General features: G+C 44.5%; 1 protein-coding gene across 6 annotated transcripts; it reads right to left on the reverse strand.

The window, feature by feature from the left end:
* Positions 1-1,931: 1,931 nt before the first annotated feature.
* On the reverse strand, positions 1,932-16,305 carry ddr2a (discoidin domain receptor tyrosine kinase 2a). 6 transcript variants are annotated; one of them, XM_040184713.2, is made up of 17 exons: positions 16,169-16,305; positions 11,960-12,061; positions 10,061-10,163; positions 9,696-9,927; positions 9,442-9,589; positions 8,464-8,557; positions 6,669-6,852; positions 6,349-6,589; positions 6,168-6,233; positions 5,944-6,080; positions 5,660-5,801; positions 5,351-5,583; positions 5,097-5,224; positions 4,776-4,973; positions 4,465-4,699; positions 3,608-3,757; positions 1,932-3,537 (listed from the first exon to the last, which is right to left on the reverse strand). In XM_040184713.2, exons 2-17 carry the CDS (start codon positions 12,039-12,041, stop codon positions 3,406-3,408), a joined length of 2,505 nt encoding a protein of 834 aa, XP_040040647.2. In that variant the 5' UTR covers positions 12,042-12,061; positions 16,169-16,305; the 3' UTR covers positions 1,932-3,405. The 6 variants fall into 6 exon arrangements, with proteins under 6 accessions (XP_040040647.2, XP_040040649.2, XP_040040648.2 ...); XM_040184715.2 differs by having other exon boundaries at positions 5,351-5,529; positions 5,660-5,852; XM_040184714.2 differs by having other exon boundaries at positions 5,351-5,532; positions 5,660-5,852.
* Positions 16,306-16,354: the final 49 nt, after the last annotated feature.

Genomic DNA, 16,354 nt, shown 5'->3' on the forward strand with positions numbered 1-16,354 from the left:
GATCAACAGAGAGACAATTCATTTCACATGTGTGTCATTATTCTCAAACACTCACAAGCAAAAAGTCGAGAATGAGGAAAGTGCAAAGGAGGGCTAAGACGAGGTCAGGACCCTGAAGGTCAGGTTATCACAAACAGGACACGAGACGATGATGGAGGGTAAAATAAAAAATTACAGAGCACGTGAGGTGTGTGTGTGTGGGAGGAGGAGCTGGAGGGTTTGAATCAGGAATCAGGAAACATTTATTGCCATGATATGTCAGACATACAATGAATTTGACTTGGCGGTTGGTGCGTAACATACGACAATGGACGACAAGACAACAGTGCATGAGGAATAAAATAAAATATAATGCTATGGGTTAGTTTAAAATAAAAGAATAAAAGTTCCCTCCATCCATCATCAAACCGCTTATCCTGCACACAGGGTCGCGGGGGGGCTGGAGTCCATCCCAGCCAAGTTCGGGCGAGAAGAATAAAAGTTAAACAGTTAAAAATATTTAAAAATTGAGCCAGATGGAAGGGGCACAAACAGGTTTTGTCGGGGTGAGAGGGGTCGGCTACCATCTTTTTAGCTGCTTCAGAGACCTGGAAGCGAACAAGTCCTGCAGGGACGGCAGATTGCAGCCGATCAGCCTCTCTGCAGAGCGGAGGACACGCTGCAGCCTGCCCTTGTCCTTGGCTGTTGGGACATTGTTGGCACTTCAAAACACGTCAAATGATGGAGATACACGCTTTCTAAAGTGATTACTCATTACTCGTAAGATTTAGTCTTTAGAAGAAAAACAAACATTCATTAACAACAACACACTAACAACAACAACATTCATTAATTGTGATTAATTTCAAAATATGCATTGAATTAGTTATTTAAATCAGCCCTAATATATATATATATATATATATATATATATGTTGCCTCACAGCAAGAAGGTCCTGGGTTCGATTCCGCCCAGTGGCCTTTCTGTGTGGAGTCTGCATGTTCTCCCCGTGTCTGCGTGGGTTCTCTCCGGGTTCTCCGGCTTCCTCCCACAGACCAAAGACATGCTCTGGGGATCAGGTTCATTGGGGACTTTAAATTGCCCGTAGATGTGTGAATGTGAGTGTGAATGGTTGTGTGTCTCTGTGTAGCCCTGCGATATATACATATATATATATATATATATATATATACATGTAATTATAATTATGGTGTTACATTCCTGCCAAACATTATTGATAGTTTCACAAGTACAAAAATATAATACTTCACTTAAGAAAGTTAATACATGTCAGGATTCATCTGCAGATAGACAGTACATAGAATCCTGCCCTCTGTGACCTTCGACCTTGAAAAGTACTATTAATATTTAATGACCTGCTCTATGACAGATGGATCAGTATCATCCATCTGTAGCAAGAGTAGATTTAGTGTTCCTTGAAATTAGACTGTGGATAAAACCATATGGTTTAATTCTGGAAGGAAGTGACCAAAGAGGTTTGTCACAAACGTCCTGTGTTCATATATACGTGTATATATCCACATATAGATATGTATATATTTATACCCATACGTATACATTGTCCCCAGATTTACTTGGACTTTGTCTCGCTCTTGGGACAATAAAAGGACATGTCAAATGAACAACCATCATCAAAGGACAATAAGTGGCACTTGATAACATGTATGTAAATATATATATCATTTCTCAGAGAAAGCAGAAGCTACATGTTTCTGAAACTGGCTAATTAGTTCAGCATCCAAACTGAAGACATAATTCTTCTGTCGGATCTTCTCTCCTTCTTAGCACCAAGTTCTGTTTTGGTTAATGGAGTCACCTTCGTACCCCGTCCCCACGCTGTTATTGGACACTGCTGCAGCTGTCAGCCAATGAGTGCCTGTTATCGTTTGGCTCACTTTGAGTCCCCGCCCACATGAGTCAGATACTCACGGAGAATTTACATTTTATTTGGTTTTTGCCCGTCAATGTAAAAAAACAATGTAATCAAACCAATCCACAAGGCCTCTGACAACCTGGAGGAGCCGCTAAATACAGTATGAAGTTCAAGCTATGATACAAAGAATCCAGCACACATCAGTAAAATGAAATATTAAACAATGTAGAGACATCACTACCTGTGTTATCTTTCATCAACCTATTCCAATCAACACATGGATTATTCCTCTGCCTCCTGATTCAAAGGAAACTATTATATTCTCCTCTATCTTCTATCTGAAGCAGCTAGAAAGATGGTAGCCGACCCCTCTCACCCCGGACAAAACCTTCCATCTGGCAGGAGGCTGAGGTCCATCAGGACTAAGACCTCCCGCCACACCAACAGTTTGTTCCCGTCGGCAGTCGGGCTCATCAACAGAGCCGGTCCCCCACTGACTGACTATAACATCCCACCGGTCACTCTGCTTCATACTGCACATGTCAATTTGACTGTCATTTATCACTTTGTCGTCACTTGTCACTTTGTCACTTGTTTGCTAGTGCACTTTATGCTTAATATTTTATTTTTAACTTTAACTTTATTCCCTTGTTTTATACTAACCCATAGCCTTATTCTACTAAGCCGTTGCATTAGCATTTCATTTTATTTTATTTTATTACTTGTGCACTGCTGTCTTGTTGTCTATTGTTACACTGTCTGCTGTCACGCACCAACCGCCAAGACAAATTCCTTGTATGTTTGACAGATTTTGTCAATAAATGTTTTCCTGATTCCTGATCAGCATAAACATGACCAACAATTAGCCGACATCTGATATGTTGTGATGTGTGATGTGATCAACGCAAGACAATACTTGGTGCTTGGATCCAAAAGGTTTGCAGTGAAGTCAGTGAAACACAGAAAAGACTTAAAGAGAATATTAATCCACAAATATATCAACAAAACAGAAAAAAAGATAAAGAATTTGAAGTACATTTTTAAAAGTGCCGAAATGTCACCTGCTACATGTATTATCACGTCTGTGCGTGTTCTAGGGATCATACCACAATAGATCAATTCCTAATGGTACCTGTATGTCTATGAAACATGAAACATGTGGCCGAGTCTCTGCAGAGAGGCTCCATGGATCAGTGTAGATGGTAGCTCAGACCTAACAGGAAGCTCTCACGTTTTCAAGAACGGGGGGGGGGGGACGACACGGTCCACAGGGGGAGGGCTCGGACCAGAGTCCGGTTTCTTGGCGTGAGGAATTGGATGTGTGGCAGGAGGGCGTGACTTGAGACCGAAATGCGTGACTGTCACGCTCAATGCGTGACACTTGAGAGCCCTACCTAACAGGAAGCTCTCACCCGGTTCCTTTTCTCCTGAAATCAGCAGAACCTGGGTGGGGTTTGAACCAGGGTCCACTCTTGACTTTCCCTCCAGAGACGAGCCTTCTGGGAGTTCCTGTCGGAAACGTGGCCCGGGCCTACGGATGCATTTCCAGGAGGGCTCTGTGTATTTCCTGGAAGGAGGGACGCTCCTTGGTATTCCTCCTCCAGCAGCTCAGCATGATCCAGTAGAGCGAGTCCGGGCACAGCTCGGGCTGAGGCAGGTAGATCTGCAGGACACGAAGACCAGGACTTAGGACATGATCCACCTTGGGAGGAAACGTTTGAGGAGACACTTACCTGTCTCGTCTTGTCCCTGAAGAACTCCCCCGTATTCTCAATCACCTGCTCGTCGCTGAGCTGTGAGTAGGGCTGCTCCTTGCAGAAGTTCAGGATCTCCCACAGGGTGACCCCGAAGGCCCACACGTCGCTGGCTGTGGTGAACTTACCCTGCACAAGCAGACATGGAGAGCCAGGTAAACAAGGATTTCAAGGAGGCTAGTCAAATCTTTTGTGAGAAATTTAGTCATGATCTGTTGGTGAAGGAGGTGGAACACATTGCTGAAAGACTGAAAGTATTGCAATATCTATACATTTAAAGTCTGTGGAAACATTTACAGTTATTCTCAATTGTATCGTAAGACAAAATAAATACAACTAAGCACACCATTCTGTAAAATTAATGAAAAGAAGAAGAAGCCTCACGATTGATAAACTCTAAACTCAATGACACCGTCTTCACTCAAATCAAACTGACAACCAACCAGGGGGAAATATTAACAATTAAAGGAATAATTCACCCCTAAGATGACCATTTGTAAATCAGTTATTCATCTCGGTTAATGGATTTGTAGAAAGAAGCCTTCATTTTTCATGCACATCATGATGAACAGAGAATCCGTAACTATATCAGACTCTCATTTACCATTAGTACGCTCACTATGTCTTTACTAAAAGTGTAATATTTCAAACACCCTGAGGTCTGCACATTAAGCCCCTGCACCCACAGGCCGGTGAGTCTTAAAGAGTAAACTGGATTCTACGGCACACATATTCCTATGAAAGCTTTCCACTGTTTTTGTTTTCTTATTTCATCATGGAGGCGTGAGAGAAAAACAGAGGGGAGACCAATTCATGCTTTACAAAATGCTCCTCACCAGCAGGATGCTCTCCCATGACATCCAGCGGATAGGGAGCACCGCCCGGCCCTGGATCCGGTAGTAGTCCCCACTGTACAGGTTTCTGCTCATGCCAAAGTCAGCTATCTTGATGGTGAAGTTTTTGCCCACCAAGCAGTTCCGCGTGGCCAAGTCCCGATGAACAAAGTTCAGGGAGGAGAGGTACTTCATCCCCGACGCAATGTGAGCCGCCATGTAGCTGAGGTCATTGAAGCTGAGGTGGGGTGAAAGGAGACATTATAAAAGCCAGAGGCAGACCTCAACCTCTCCCACTGGTGTCTCCAACTGACCTGACCGTGGGCGCGTTGCTGAGCAGAGCCAGTTGCCCCTCGGGCTCGTGGTGGGACAGGAACTGGTTGAGATCTCCGTTCTCCATATATTCAGTGATCATACAGAGGGGGTCACTGTAGATGCACACGGCCAGCAGGCGAATGATGTTGGGGTCCTTCAAGCGCGACATGATCTTTATCTCTTTCAGGAAGTCAAGCCTACCAAAACACACCACAAATGTACGTTACTCAGAGATAAATCCGACGCATAGAACCTTTTAAACTCAGGAACATGTGCAGGCTGAGGATTAGGTGCACTGATCTCGGCTCATGGATTCAGACCTTGCATTCTTGTCTGCATCTGAACGGAGCATTTTCACGGCCACTAAAACGGTCTGCTCCTCCGGGATGTCAAAGGAAAACTCCGTATTCATGAACTCTTGCATTCCCTTTGCCTCACACAGGTGCACCTGAAGAGGGACGAGGTACGGAGCATTTAGAGCTCTGCTAGTCCTTCAAGCGTATATTATATGGATTATAGCATACAGAATATAGCTTAGCTTATAAAAGTAGCAGGAAAGGTGACATGCACACACCTCCCCGAACTGGCCCTCTCCCAGCTTCTCTTTGAATGTGAGCAGCTTTCTGGGAAACTCCTCCACGCCAATGTCCTTCCCCGATAACAGGTCCATCACCAGGGTGGGGATGGCGTAGGTGTTGCTGCCGGTCACGCCCTGCAGGTCCACAATGTCCGCCTCCGCGTAGTGAGGGGCACCTTCTTGAACAATAGTAGTTGTGGTGGCTTTAGAAGCTGCAGTGCTGCTTGAAGCTGGAAGACAATGAGAATAGCCATGCCTAAGGCGCCATTAAGAGGAGGGACTGTGTTTATAGGATGTGAAACCTACCGGGCTCCTCCGGCAGCTTACACATGATGTGTGAGGGCTCTTGGTAGTCGGGGACGAGGGGGAAGATGCGCTCGTAGGTGGAGTTAGACTCCTGCTCGCTGCTTGTGCTCGCCTGGTTGTGGGTGTAAGCCAACATCTCACTCTGTATTGACAAACTAGCAGTTAGTTCATCGTCCAGCATCCGGCGAGAGGCCTAGAATGAAGGACATGAGGGTGTGAAGGAACAAATCGGACCACCTTCCAGAAGCCTGGTACCACTTTGACGCATGCTAGCTTCGGCTTACCTTCTCCACTATCTTCTGCCACACCTGCCTCCAAAGAATGATGACGATGATGACCACGAGGATGAAGATAATGGCCACTAAACAACCAATCAGAATCCGTGTGTTGCTGTCATCTACTTTGTGAGTGGGGTCATCCTCTGGGAAGAGTGGGACAAGGACATACACTTTTTACTGTGTGCATCAAGCAGAAAGAACTGAGATTTGGGCTTTGGAGGATCACTCACCCGGTTGTATGTTGGGGGGCAGCCCGCTCTTGGGAGGAGCCAGTGTGGTGTTGTACATGGCGGTATCTGAAAAAAGAGATGATGATTGTTCATTTGACATCATAAGGCCTCAGAACAGCCTTTGATGATGATATTAATAAATAATGTAGATATACGAGTCTTCACAGATGTGCAGAGGTACCTGACTGGAAGGTGATCTCGCTGAACAACATCCAGGCGTCAGCGAAGTAGAACCGGCACTTGATGGCGCTGGCCATGTGATGGAGCAGGTCGATGGTGACGAAGCGGGCACGAGGGTTCTGCTCGTCCTCCCCGGGGTTGAAGACGAGTGGCGTGGGCTCCCAGTCCGCCTCAGAGCGGAAGTAGCACACCACCTGGCGGAAGGCCTTGGTGTGTTGGGAGAACATGTTGTTGCAGTGGACCTGGAGGTAGATAAGGACACGTTTAGAGCAGGTTAGGATGAATGAAATATGAAAGGCTTGAAGACTCAGGAGGCCTCACCTTCATGGTGGTGAAGTTTCTTGTGCGGTCAAACTCAAACATGATCTCAACAAATCCAGCGGGGAAGCTCTCGTTGGTCCAGCCCACATAGTCGTAGCCGGGCCACACGTTATAGACGTGACTGTGAGAGAAGTCATCCAGGCCGCACACGCCATCAGTCAGCTGACCTAAGCCCTCCGTCATGCTGAGGCACAGAGACACAGAGAAACTCCCCTAATCACACTGCATGCACTTACATCACTGGCCACTAAACAGGAACTCATTCCACTAGTTCTCCTCCTCCAGAGTGAAGAAACATGGCTGCAGAACTGTCACTCTCTGGAATACCATTTTTAACTTCTCCTCTGGTAGACAACCACACGTATGGAGTAGAGAGGGTTTGCTGGGAAGCGCAAAGTTGGCGGTTTGAGTCCTGGCTCCCCCATGTCCCATGTCGAAGTGTCCCTGAGCAAGACACCTAAAGACTGGTGCATGCTTCTTTTGTTTTACGTCTTTACGCACACTGGTTTCACTTCCTGGTTGTAAAGTCCTGCGTGTGTTGCAGAGCGATTCACCTCCAGAACAACAGGTGGAGTCACGTGTTTTGTTGAAGGCGACCTAGAGAGTCACGTCTTTGTGTGTGGAAGTCGCTGGTTGCTTTATTTATTTATTATAGACTTTATTGCCCCGTGCATCCACACTGCTGCTTTTCATCACGGACACATTTGTCCCGTATTTTCCTCCACGACTTTGTTCCCCTCGTTTGTGGAGATCTCCCTCCATGAATCAGAGGCCATCCGGCGTCCTCAATGACCTCAGCCAATGACGGCTTGTACAGGCGCTCATATTTACGCATTTCTTCCCTCAAAAGCTCTTCAATCTGATCCGTTCTCTTGTAAACGTTCTTTCTTTTAATAACGGCCGTATTGTGCTGTGAAAACGGAGACGTGAGACTCCGTAAAGGACGTAGTCAGAGACCAATCACAGCCTGGTGCTGCAGGAGGCTGCGTCGCTTTTAACGCTAGTCTAGAAAAATGGGTCGACGCACGCAAGGAGGTGTGAAAAGACACGCAGGGGACACGCAGGGGACTCTTGCGTCTGCGTGTCTTTGCGTCTCTCTGAAAACGCAGAAGCATAAACTAGGCTTTTACCAAAAATGTAAAAACCATGGGTTAAAAATGCAATGTCAGTTGAATGACCCGCAATGCAATGTAATGTGGACAGGATGCTTCATTGGACCACTAAGGGGCAGCATTGTAAGGCAGATGCTTCTAACATGATCATAAAAGCTATTTTCTTTACCCGACCTGCATAGAGAAGGAAGCTTTTTGCTGTGTCTCATTTGGTCTGCTGCCTCCTCCTGAAGCTGCGACTCGGCTGCCACGTTCCTTCAACCCCTTAAACGTGCCCGATAAACACAGGCAGGATTCGAGTTGCCACCAATTGACCTCCTAACGTCTATTCCTAAGCACTATTCCTTGCTCTTTGTGGAAAACCTTATAAGGTAAAGGAAAGATAGTTTGGCGAATTCATGAGGAAACTTTGTACTAAAGCCCCTATAGATTTATTCTGCTTCACTCCAGCAAAGTGTGACTTTCAACGGATACTGTCCGTAACCTGAGTTTTTAGCCAGCTTCTCCATGTTTTATAGTGATGGATACCCTGTAAGTGATTATTTATCATGGGTGTGCCATTTTCAGAGCAGAGACAAAAACGGCCTCAGGAACTAAGGGGTTTCAACCCTCCAGGACCTCATCTCTTTGTGTTCCCATGGTGACAAAGCAGTGCATTGTGGGTAAAATAGTGAGGCACACACCTGTGTATCACAGCTCCATCATAGACAGAGTCGTTGAAGTAAGCAGGTAAGCTCATCTGTTCTCCTGCTGGAGCGTTGTACGACACAAGACCATCTGTACAGAAACAAAGTGCAATGTTATGAAAATAAATGACCTCATAACTGTGTTAGTCAAAAATATTACTACGCAGAAAACAGTCTTAATAGTTCACAACAGCAGTTTTAAGCTCCCAACATGGTAAATGGCCTGTACTTGTATAGGGCTTTTCTAGTCTTCTAGAAAACACTACATGACATCATTCACCCATTTACACCCATTCATACACTGATGACAGGAGAACCACACACAGTGACACCTGTCCATCATTCACCCATTCACACCCATTCACACACTGATGACAGGAGAACCACACACAGTGACACCTGTCCATCATTCACCCATTCACACCCATTCACACACTGATGACAGGAGAACCACACACAGTGACACCTGCCATCAGTAACTAACATTCACACACTGTAGTCGCAGCTACAGGAGCAATGTTGAGTTAAGTGTCTTGCTCAAGGACACAACGGCATGCGGGTTAGCGGGGCCTGGGATCGAACCGACAACCCTCTGATTGGAGGACAACCGTGCTCCCCACTCACCCACAGTCGGCCACAACAAAAGTGATGCACTTTGCATGCAGAGACGTTTACATTCTGCAATATGGAACGTTTTGTTCAACTAATCTCACACTTAAAAATATTATTATTATTTTTTCTCACAAAGCTTCAGATATCAGATAGTATGGACTGAATTTTTGATCATCATCACCATCCTTCTCCTCTTCCTCTCACCGTCATCGTCATCTCCCTCCTTCTCATTCACCCCATCATCCTTCTCCTCCTATACTCCTCGCCACCACCACCACCATCATCCAACTCACTTTCACCCTCCTCCTCCTCCTCATTGTCATACTACATACATACGCTTACTCCTCCCCAGCCTCCTCTCACCAAGCCATTCACAGCCGTAGAGCTCCACCCTCATGCACACGTTCATGGGGTGGTCCGTGACGGGCATGAAGCGGACGAAGCGAGCAATGATGGGCGGCTCCAGGTCCTTCAGGACGATGTCGTAGGCGTTCCTGTTCCCCTCAATCACCTGTGGGTAAAAACAAAGGACCAGATGATATGATGACCTGATGAGTCCATGACCTGATTCCTGATGCCACATAAGGCCGCGTCCCCCCAGGGAGCCCTCGACCCACCTGCTGGCCCTGCCGGTTCCTCCAAGAGATCCAGCGACTTCCATCACGGCTGTACTTGATCTTGTACATCTGAGAGAACTCGTTGCCGATGCCACCGGCGTGTCGGCCCTGAGTCCCCACCAAGGTCACAAAGTGCAGCGAGCGAAGGTCAATCTGCAGGAACTCCTTCAGGCTGTCCGGCTCCACGGTGACCTCGGGACACCAGGCGCCATCGCCCTCCTCGAAGTCCAGCCTGGAGGGGAGGAGTGGGGAGGGGGGGGGGTATATGACATTGTCACCCACACTCACTCATTTTTACAGGCCTTTGAGTGTATGTGTGTGTGTCTCTCTCTCTTTGTGTGTCTCCCACTGTGTGTGTTACATACCTGCCGTATCTAGCAGCAGTGGACTCGGACCACTGGCTGGAGGCAGAAATGTCCTCGTCCTGAATCTGTCCTCCGGACATCCCCAGAGGATAACGACAAACCCCTGCGACACAACCATGTCTATTACTAGTCTATTAAAACTTAAAACTTTCCTCTTTGATTGTGCAAAGAGGGCTGGCTCAGGTCAGCCCGGACCGGCCCTTAGTCAAGCTGCTATAGGCTCAGACTGCCGGGGGACTTCTTAGGACACACCGAGCTCCTCTCTCACGCTCTCGTTCTACAATAATTCACGTTTTATTAATGCACATGACTAATTCAGCTTCTTTCCGGGAGTTTTTTGTGCTTTCGTGGTCGTCGTGGTGCAGGGTTTAGAGAAGGTGTGCTGGGAAGCACAAGGTTGTTGGTTCGATTCCAGGCTGCCCCATGTTCCATGTCGAAGTGTCCCTGAGCAAGACACCTAACCCCTAATTGCTCCCTGGGCAAAAATGTGAAAAAGCCATGGGTTTAAAGTGAAATGTAAGTCGCTTTGGATAAAAGCGTCGGCTAAATGACCTGTAATGTGATGTAATGCTTTTTCCCCTAGCAGGTCTTCGTAGATCGTAGTTCCTTATGTATGGTGGTTCTATGTGATGGTGGTTCTATCTGATGGTGGTTCTATGTGATGGTGGTTCTATGTGATGGTGGTTCTATCTGATGGTGGTTCTATCTGATGGTGGTTCTATGTGATGGTGGTTCTATGTGATGGTGGTTCTATGTGATGGTGGTTCTATGTGATGGTGGTTCTATGTGATGGTGGTTCTATGTGATGGTGGTTCTATGTGATGGTGGTTCTATCTGATGGTGGTTCTATCTGATGGTGGTTCTATGTGATGGTGGTGGTCCCTGCAGTGGTCCTGCTGTGCGCCCGACTTACTACTCACAGTTACTTGAATCATTTCTGTCATATAATTGCATGTATGATACATTGTTCATTCTGTACACATGGCAGACGGGAGACGATCCTCCTCTGCCGGAGGTTTCTTACCTTTTTTCCCCATGGAAGTGGTTTTTCATTTTTTGGCGAGTGTTTCCTGTGCCGATGGTGGGTTTCGGGACAGAGGATGTTGCGTACAGACTGTAAAGGCCTCTGAGGCAAATTTGTAATTTGAGATTTTGGGCTACACAAAACAAAATGAATTGAATTGAATTAACAGATATTAACATTATAAGATATAAGACATGTATCCTTTGATTTATGAAGGGACCTTTGCCTCCCCTTGCATGTCGGGGGGGGATACAGTCGGAAAAAAATATCTAGTTAGGTGCATTTTAATACCATTTACTTTTTTGTAGGGCATAACCAAGAGCTCATGTGTCCAATATAAGTCAATCGATGATCGGGGAAAAAAGTGAGCTAATAGGCTTAAGTGCCAAATGTATAGGGGGCGCTATAGAGCCATTTCTTTATACCCAAATGCACAACCCCTAAAACATCTAACATTTTTAATATGAAAATAGCGTCAAAAGTGCTTTCAGTCTCTCCCTAATTACACATTACATTTGCTCGCATAAATAAATGTAAGAAAAAGGAGTATATACGATATCATGTGGTGATAAAACACACAGACATGCACATGCATATATATATAATATAATAATATATCTATATAATATAATATACATGCATTCTCTGAGAAATTGTATGTATATATATATATATATATATATATATGTATATGTGGCCTTTTATATACAAACAACTCCATCATTTAACGGTTTGAAGTGAACAGCTCAATAATAAAGTGTGGGTGTCTCTCGTTTGATGTGCTTGAGCACACGATGTCTTGCCATGGGACAGTTCCCTTGGCAGAGAAGTATGAACCGTGACCCTGACCCCGACCCCGTGGCGAAGTCACTGACCTGGGTTCACCTGTGATGTGACTCCTCCGAACAGGTGCAGGAGGATGAGCAGCAGGAAGTGAGCGTCCCACGGGTGCTTCATCCCACAATACAGGAACACACCTCACCAATGAAAGACAAGAGGTTACTAAGTGTTTATAACCACGGCTAAAATAACTCTGCATGTTAACGTGAGTGAAACATTATATTTAATATCTGCTCTTCAAGGGAACAAAGCATTTGTGAGAAATACGAGTTTAATGGGAAGCATGTTTTTTTTTCTCACAGAAAGACAATAATTACCACCAAACTGAGTTCCATTCATCGATGCAATCAGTCTGAGATGTTTTAAATACATTTCTATATAAACCAGACAAAAAAGCTGTAGTTCAGATGTAATTGAAATGATTTTATTTAACTTTATAATTTAAAATCTTCCACACTACTTGTAGGAACAATTGATGGAGGAAGAGACGTGAGTGAGTCACAGACGTGACTTAAGTTGCACAGACGCCATCTAGCCGCCTCCCACTGACCACGAGTCCAACAGCAGAGGAGACAGTTCAAGTTGGTTCCTCTCCACGTGTTATTTGCGGTGTCTTTATGAAATGTTTAACAAGGGGACCCCACTGTAAGAGCTTTGTGTAGTTACTGTATTACACTTCAGGTCATTTAGCTGACGCTTTTATCCAAAGTGACTTACATTGCATTTTTAACCCGTGGTTTTTCACATTTGCCCGGGAAGCAGTTAGGAGTTGGGTGTCCTGCTCAGGGACACTTCGACATGGGACATGGAGGAGCAAGGCTTCAAACCGCCAACCCTCCGCTTTCCGGCGCCAAGCCTGGTTTTATTGTTCATATAATGCTCTCTTATGCAGAAATGTGCAGCAAATGAGACACTTTGATGGAAGATGAGAGAAAAATCTAGAAATCAAGTGATTTATAGACATATCTATATAGATATATATAGTGCAGAGTAACGTTGGGTAGCTAATCAATGGCTGTTCAGACACACCATCTTCTGCTCCAGTAGATCCTTCATTTAAAACTCTGTCTCTTTGTTGTTGTGCAGACGACACGCTTTGTGCTGTGAATTCAGTAGGATTAAAAAAACTGACATTATTTATTGTTGTCACGTAACAAAGAACTACACATATATGTGTGACTGCAAATATAAATAATGTTCTCTCTTTAACTACAAAAAATAGGCTGCATTTCAAAATAAGAGAAAATAAATTAAATGAAAAATAAAATAAAGGGAAGAAAAGCTTAAATTTCCCCTTTTCTGTTTCACATTTGGACTCAACAGTCTCAGCCAATTATTAATAATAAATCTGTGTCTATCAACACATTTGAACAATTAAAGAGTTTAATAGAATACATTGTTGCTCAGTGGGAGATGAGCTCTAGTTTGTCCTGCCAGGATTTTAAAGCAGTCCGTGAATGCATCATCGGGCCTCATAATGCCGTCTGCACTTTTAATACGTGCTACAGTTTGTGAGCATATGAGACACACTGGTTTAGTGCTGCAAGTGGGAAGTATGAATAGAAACGAGTCCGTGCATTCTGGATTAAGTGCTTTGCTTTCACTGTCTACTTTTCTCTTTTTACAGAGCGCCATTTGTTCCTTATTTCTGTCCTCCGTCCCGTTTTTCTCAGATATCTTTCTTGTTCTCCGTCTTTGCCGCTTTCTCTCTAATCTGTCTCCACTGTTGAGACGATATCGTCCTGGCTGGAATGCAAAGCTTTGATTGGTCGAGTGGTATCACGTGGGATGGCTTAACTCGAAGGCTATTGGTCTGTGCTTTCAGCCACAACCGTCAAGAATACCAAGGTAGAGAAGCGCATGTGACACATTTCAAAAGGTCCAAACGAGCATTTTTTTCAGTCAAAATGTTCCACGTTGTTCTGTGAGAGGAAAAAAAACCATTGTGACCCCAGTTTGTTGTTTCATTTCAGCTTCAACCTTTGCTGTGCTGAAAATCCAGATTATATGTTCAATTTCAATTTTTGAAAAGTTAATATGCACCTTAAAGTTAGAATGAAAGGAATGGTGAAATCTATTTGAGCTGCCATGGTACCGCAACACTTACACGTACCTTAGCATCAGAAAACCATTACTTTCTTCCAGAGTGGGAGTTTTGGCGTGTCATCTATTCCCTGGGAATAATATCTGTAGATTCACGGCTATGTTGAGGACATCAACCACTGCAGCATTCAAAGTGGAAGGACATTAGTATCACAGAAGGAAAGACCTTAGTCTAGATGCAGCTAGAACACCAAAGTTTATTGTTTCAATGTGAAGCCCAATGCTCCTGAATGGGGACTATTGACTTGAATTCTTTACTTCTGGGGGGGAGAAGCCTGAGGCCTATAAATATCAGCTCCCTCTTGGCTAGTTCAGGAAGTGGTAAAGGGCAGATCCTCCACTCGTGAACCCACCAAGAAAAGCTTGGTGCACAATGTCCACTGAACTTCACCTGCATTTCAGAAGGACCAATCGATGTGTATTATTCACAGGAGAGGCATAAATGATGGGGTCGCCGTGGCGCAGGGGTAGAGAGGGTGCACCGCAAACTGCAAGCTCCACATTGGTTCGAGCCCCGGCTGCCCCATGTCGAAGTGTCCCTGAGCAAGACGCCTAACCCCTAATTGCTCCCGGGGCAAAAATGTAAAAAAGCCATGGGTTAAAAATGTAATGTAAGTCGCTTTGGATAAAAGCGTCAGCTAAATGACCTGTAATGTAATGTACTTTTACAAAGAAAACTATTTGGTATTGTAATTTCTGAAAAACAAATGCCAGCCACATCAAGACAGTTACAAAACCAGCCGACTTTCACCTAAAGAATATTTCAAGGATTAGTGGATTTATGTCTCAGCCAGCAAAAACGTGTCCATGCATTCATCTTCAGTAGACTCGACTACTGCAACAGTGTTTTTACACGTTTGTAAAAAGTCAATCAGAAAGCTGCAGCTGAGGAAAGTGGATCACATCACACCAGCTCTCAGGTCTTTACACTGGCTTCCTGTCAAACGAAGAATTTACTTCAAAATCCTGCTGTTGGTTTATAAAGCACTGAATGGTACAGGTCCAAAGGACTCTTAGGTTGTCTAGAACTGGTCTTCTTTCTGTTCCCAGAGTCAGAACTAAGCAGAGAAGCGTTCACTGAAAGTGAACGCTTCTCTGGCTCAAACAAGAAGTCACCGTAACAACCTCCTTTTATCATTTGATCATTGAGAGAAACTAAAAGTGTTACTACGGTACAGGTTTGTTAAAACAGGCATTTGGAAATGTTGTTATTGTTTGATATCAAATCATGCTGTAGATATTTTAGTAATTTATCACATTTAGTGGCTCAAGAATATCATGGTAAAACGCAAACAATGAGGAAGGATTTGAGAAGGTTTTTCTTTCCCGATGTGCAAATAAATGAGAGATGCAAATACATGATCCCTACAAAAGCTGCACCTCACTCTGTGTTAGGAATTGAAGTAGTAAGAGGATCTCTACTAGTAGAAGTACGTGTGATATTATATATACATACACTAGTGTACAGAGAAGCAGCGTTCAGTTTTTCAAAGTCCCAAAAAACTGCAGGTCTGTTGGGTCCTTTCCTCCTATTATTTTTGCTAAATATCAAACAATTTAATTGAAAATTGATTAATTTCCCATGAAGTGACTAATCTGAAATAACAATAAGACCTACATAACCAAAGAGCAGACACGCTTACACACACACAACTGACCTCAGGATGACCTTGACCTCTCTAACAGTGTCTCCATCTTCAGCGAGGTAGAAAAGAAGCCTCAAATAGCACAGGAGGACACACACACAGGCGTTTTCAACATTTCATCAGTTGACCAGAAAGAAACAACATTGGTTGTTCTGGTCTGATCCCGCTTGGTTGAATGCACTTATTGTAAGTCGCTTTGGTTAAACTTTGCTTAAACCTCTGTACATTTATTGAGGAATGCTCATCTATAAAGCGATAAGCTTCAGATCAGATGTGTTCATATATGTCACATCCAGCCATGTAAAGTCAGCTAGGAACATCTGGATCTGTAGCTTGCTCTGCTTTCTACTACTTTAGTCTGCAACCCGCAGCAAGACTTCACACAAAAGAGTTTAAACATTCAGCTCCTTAAAACTGCAGAGGAAGCTTTAAGGCTCAGAGTCCAAACGATGACATAAAATCAGAGAGATGCGATAAGTTAAAAGAGAGACTTACTTTAAGAAGTTTTATCCTTTCAGACCATTTGTTCAAAGAAAGTTTTAGATTATTCCAGTAAGAACTCGAGCCGTTTTCTCTATTTCTCTAAGTTCGTCAGATGGTCTGAGCTGATGTAAGACACAACTGCTCATAGGAAAAAAGAGGGGGAGGAGCGGGGTGAGGAGGAAGAGAGAGGGGGCGAGA

This window comes from Gasterosteus aculeatus, chromosome 8 (genome assembly GCF_964276395.1).
Source record: "Gasterosteus aculeatus chromosome 8, fGasAcu3.hap1.1, whole genome shotgun sequence".
Classification (NCBI taxonomy): Eukaryota; Metazoa; Chordata; class Actinopteri; order Perciformes; family Gasterosteidae; genus Gasterosteus; species Gasterosteus aculeatus.

Bases quoted from the DNA above. Each gene is read 5' to 3' on its own strand.
- ddr2a (XM_040184710.2), bottom strand. From the start codon at position 12,041: ATGAAGCACCCGTGGGACGCTCACTTCCTGCTGCTCATCCTCCTGCAC. The intron at 6,853-8,463 runs GTGTGTGCCTCA...TCTGTGCCTCAG, and splicing joins GATGGAGCTGTGATACACAG to CATGACGGAGGGCTTAGGTC. The intron at 3,538-3,607 runs GTAAGTGTCTCC...CGTGTCCTGCAG, and splicing joins TCAGGGACAAGACGAGACAG to ATCTACCTGCCTCAGCCCGA.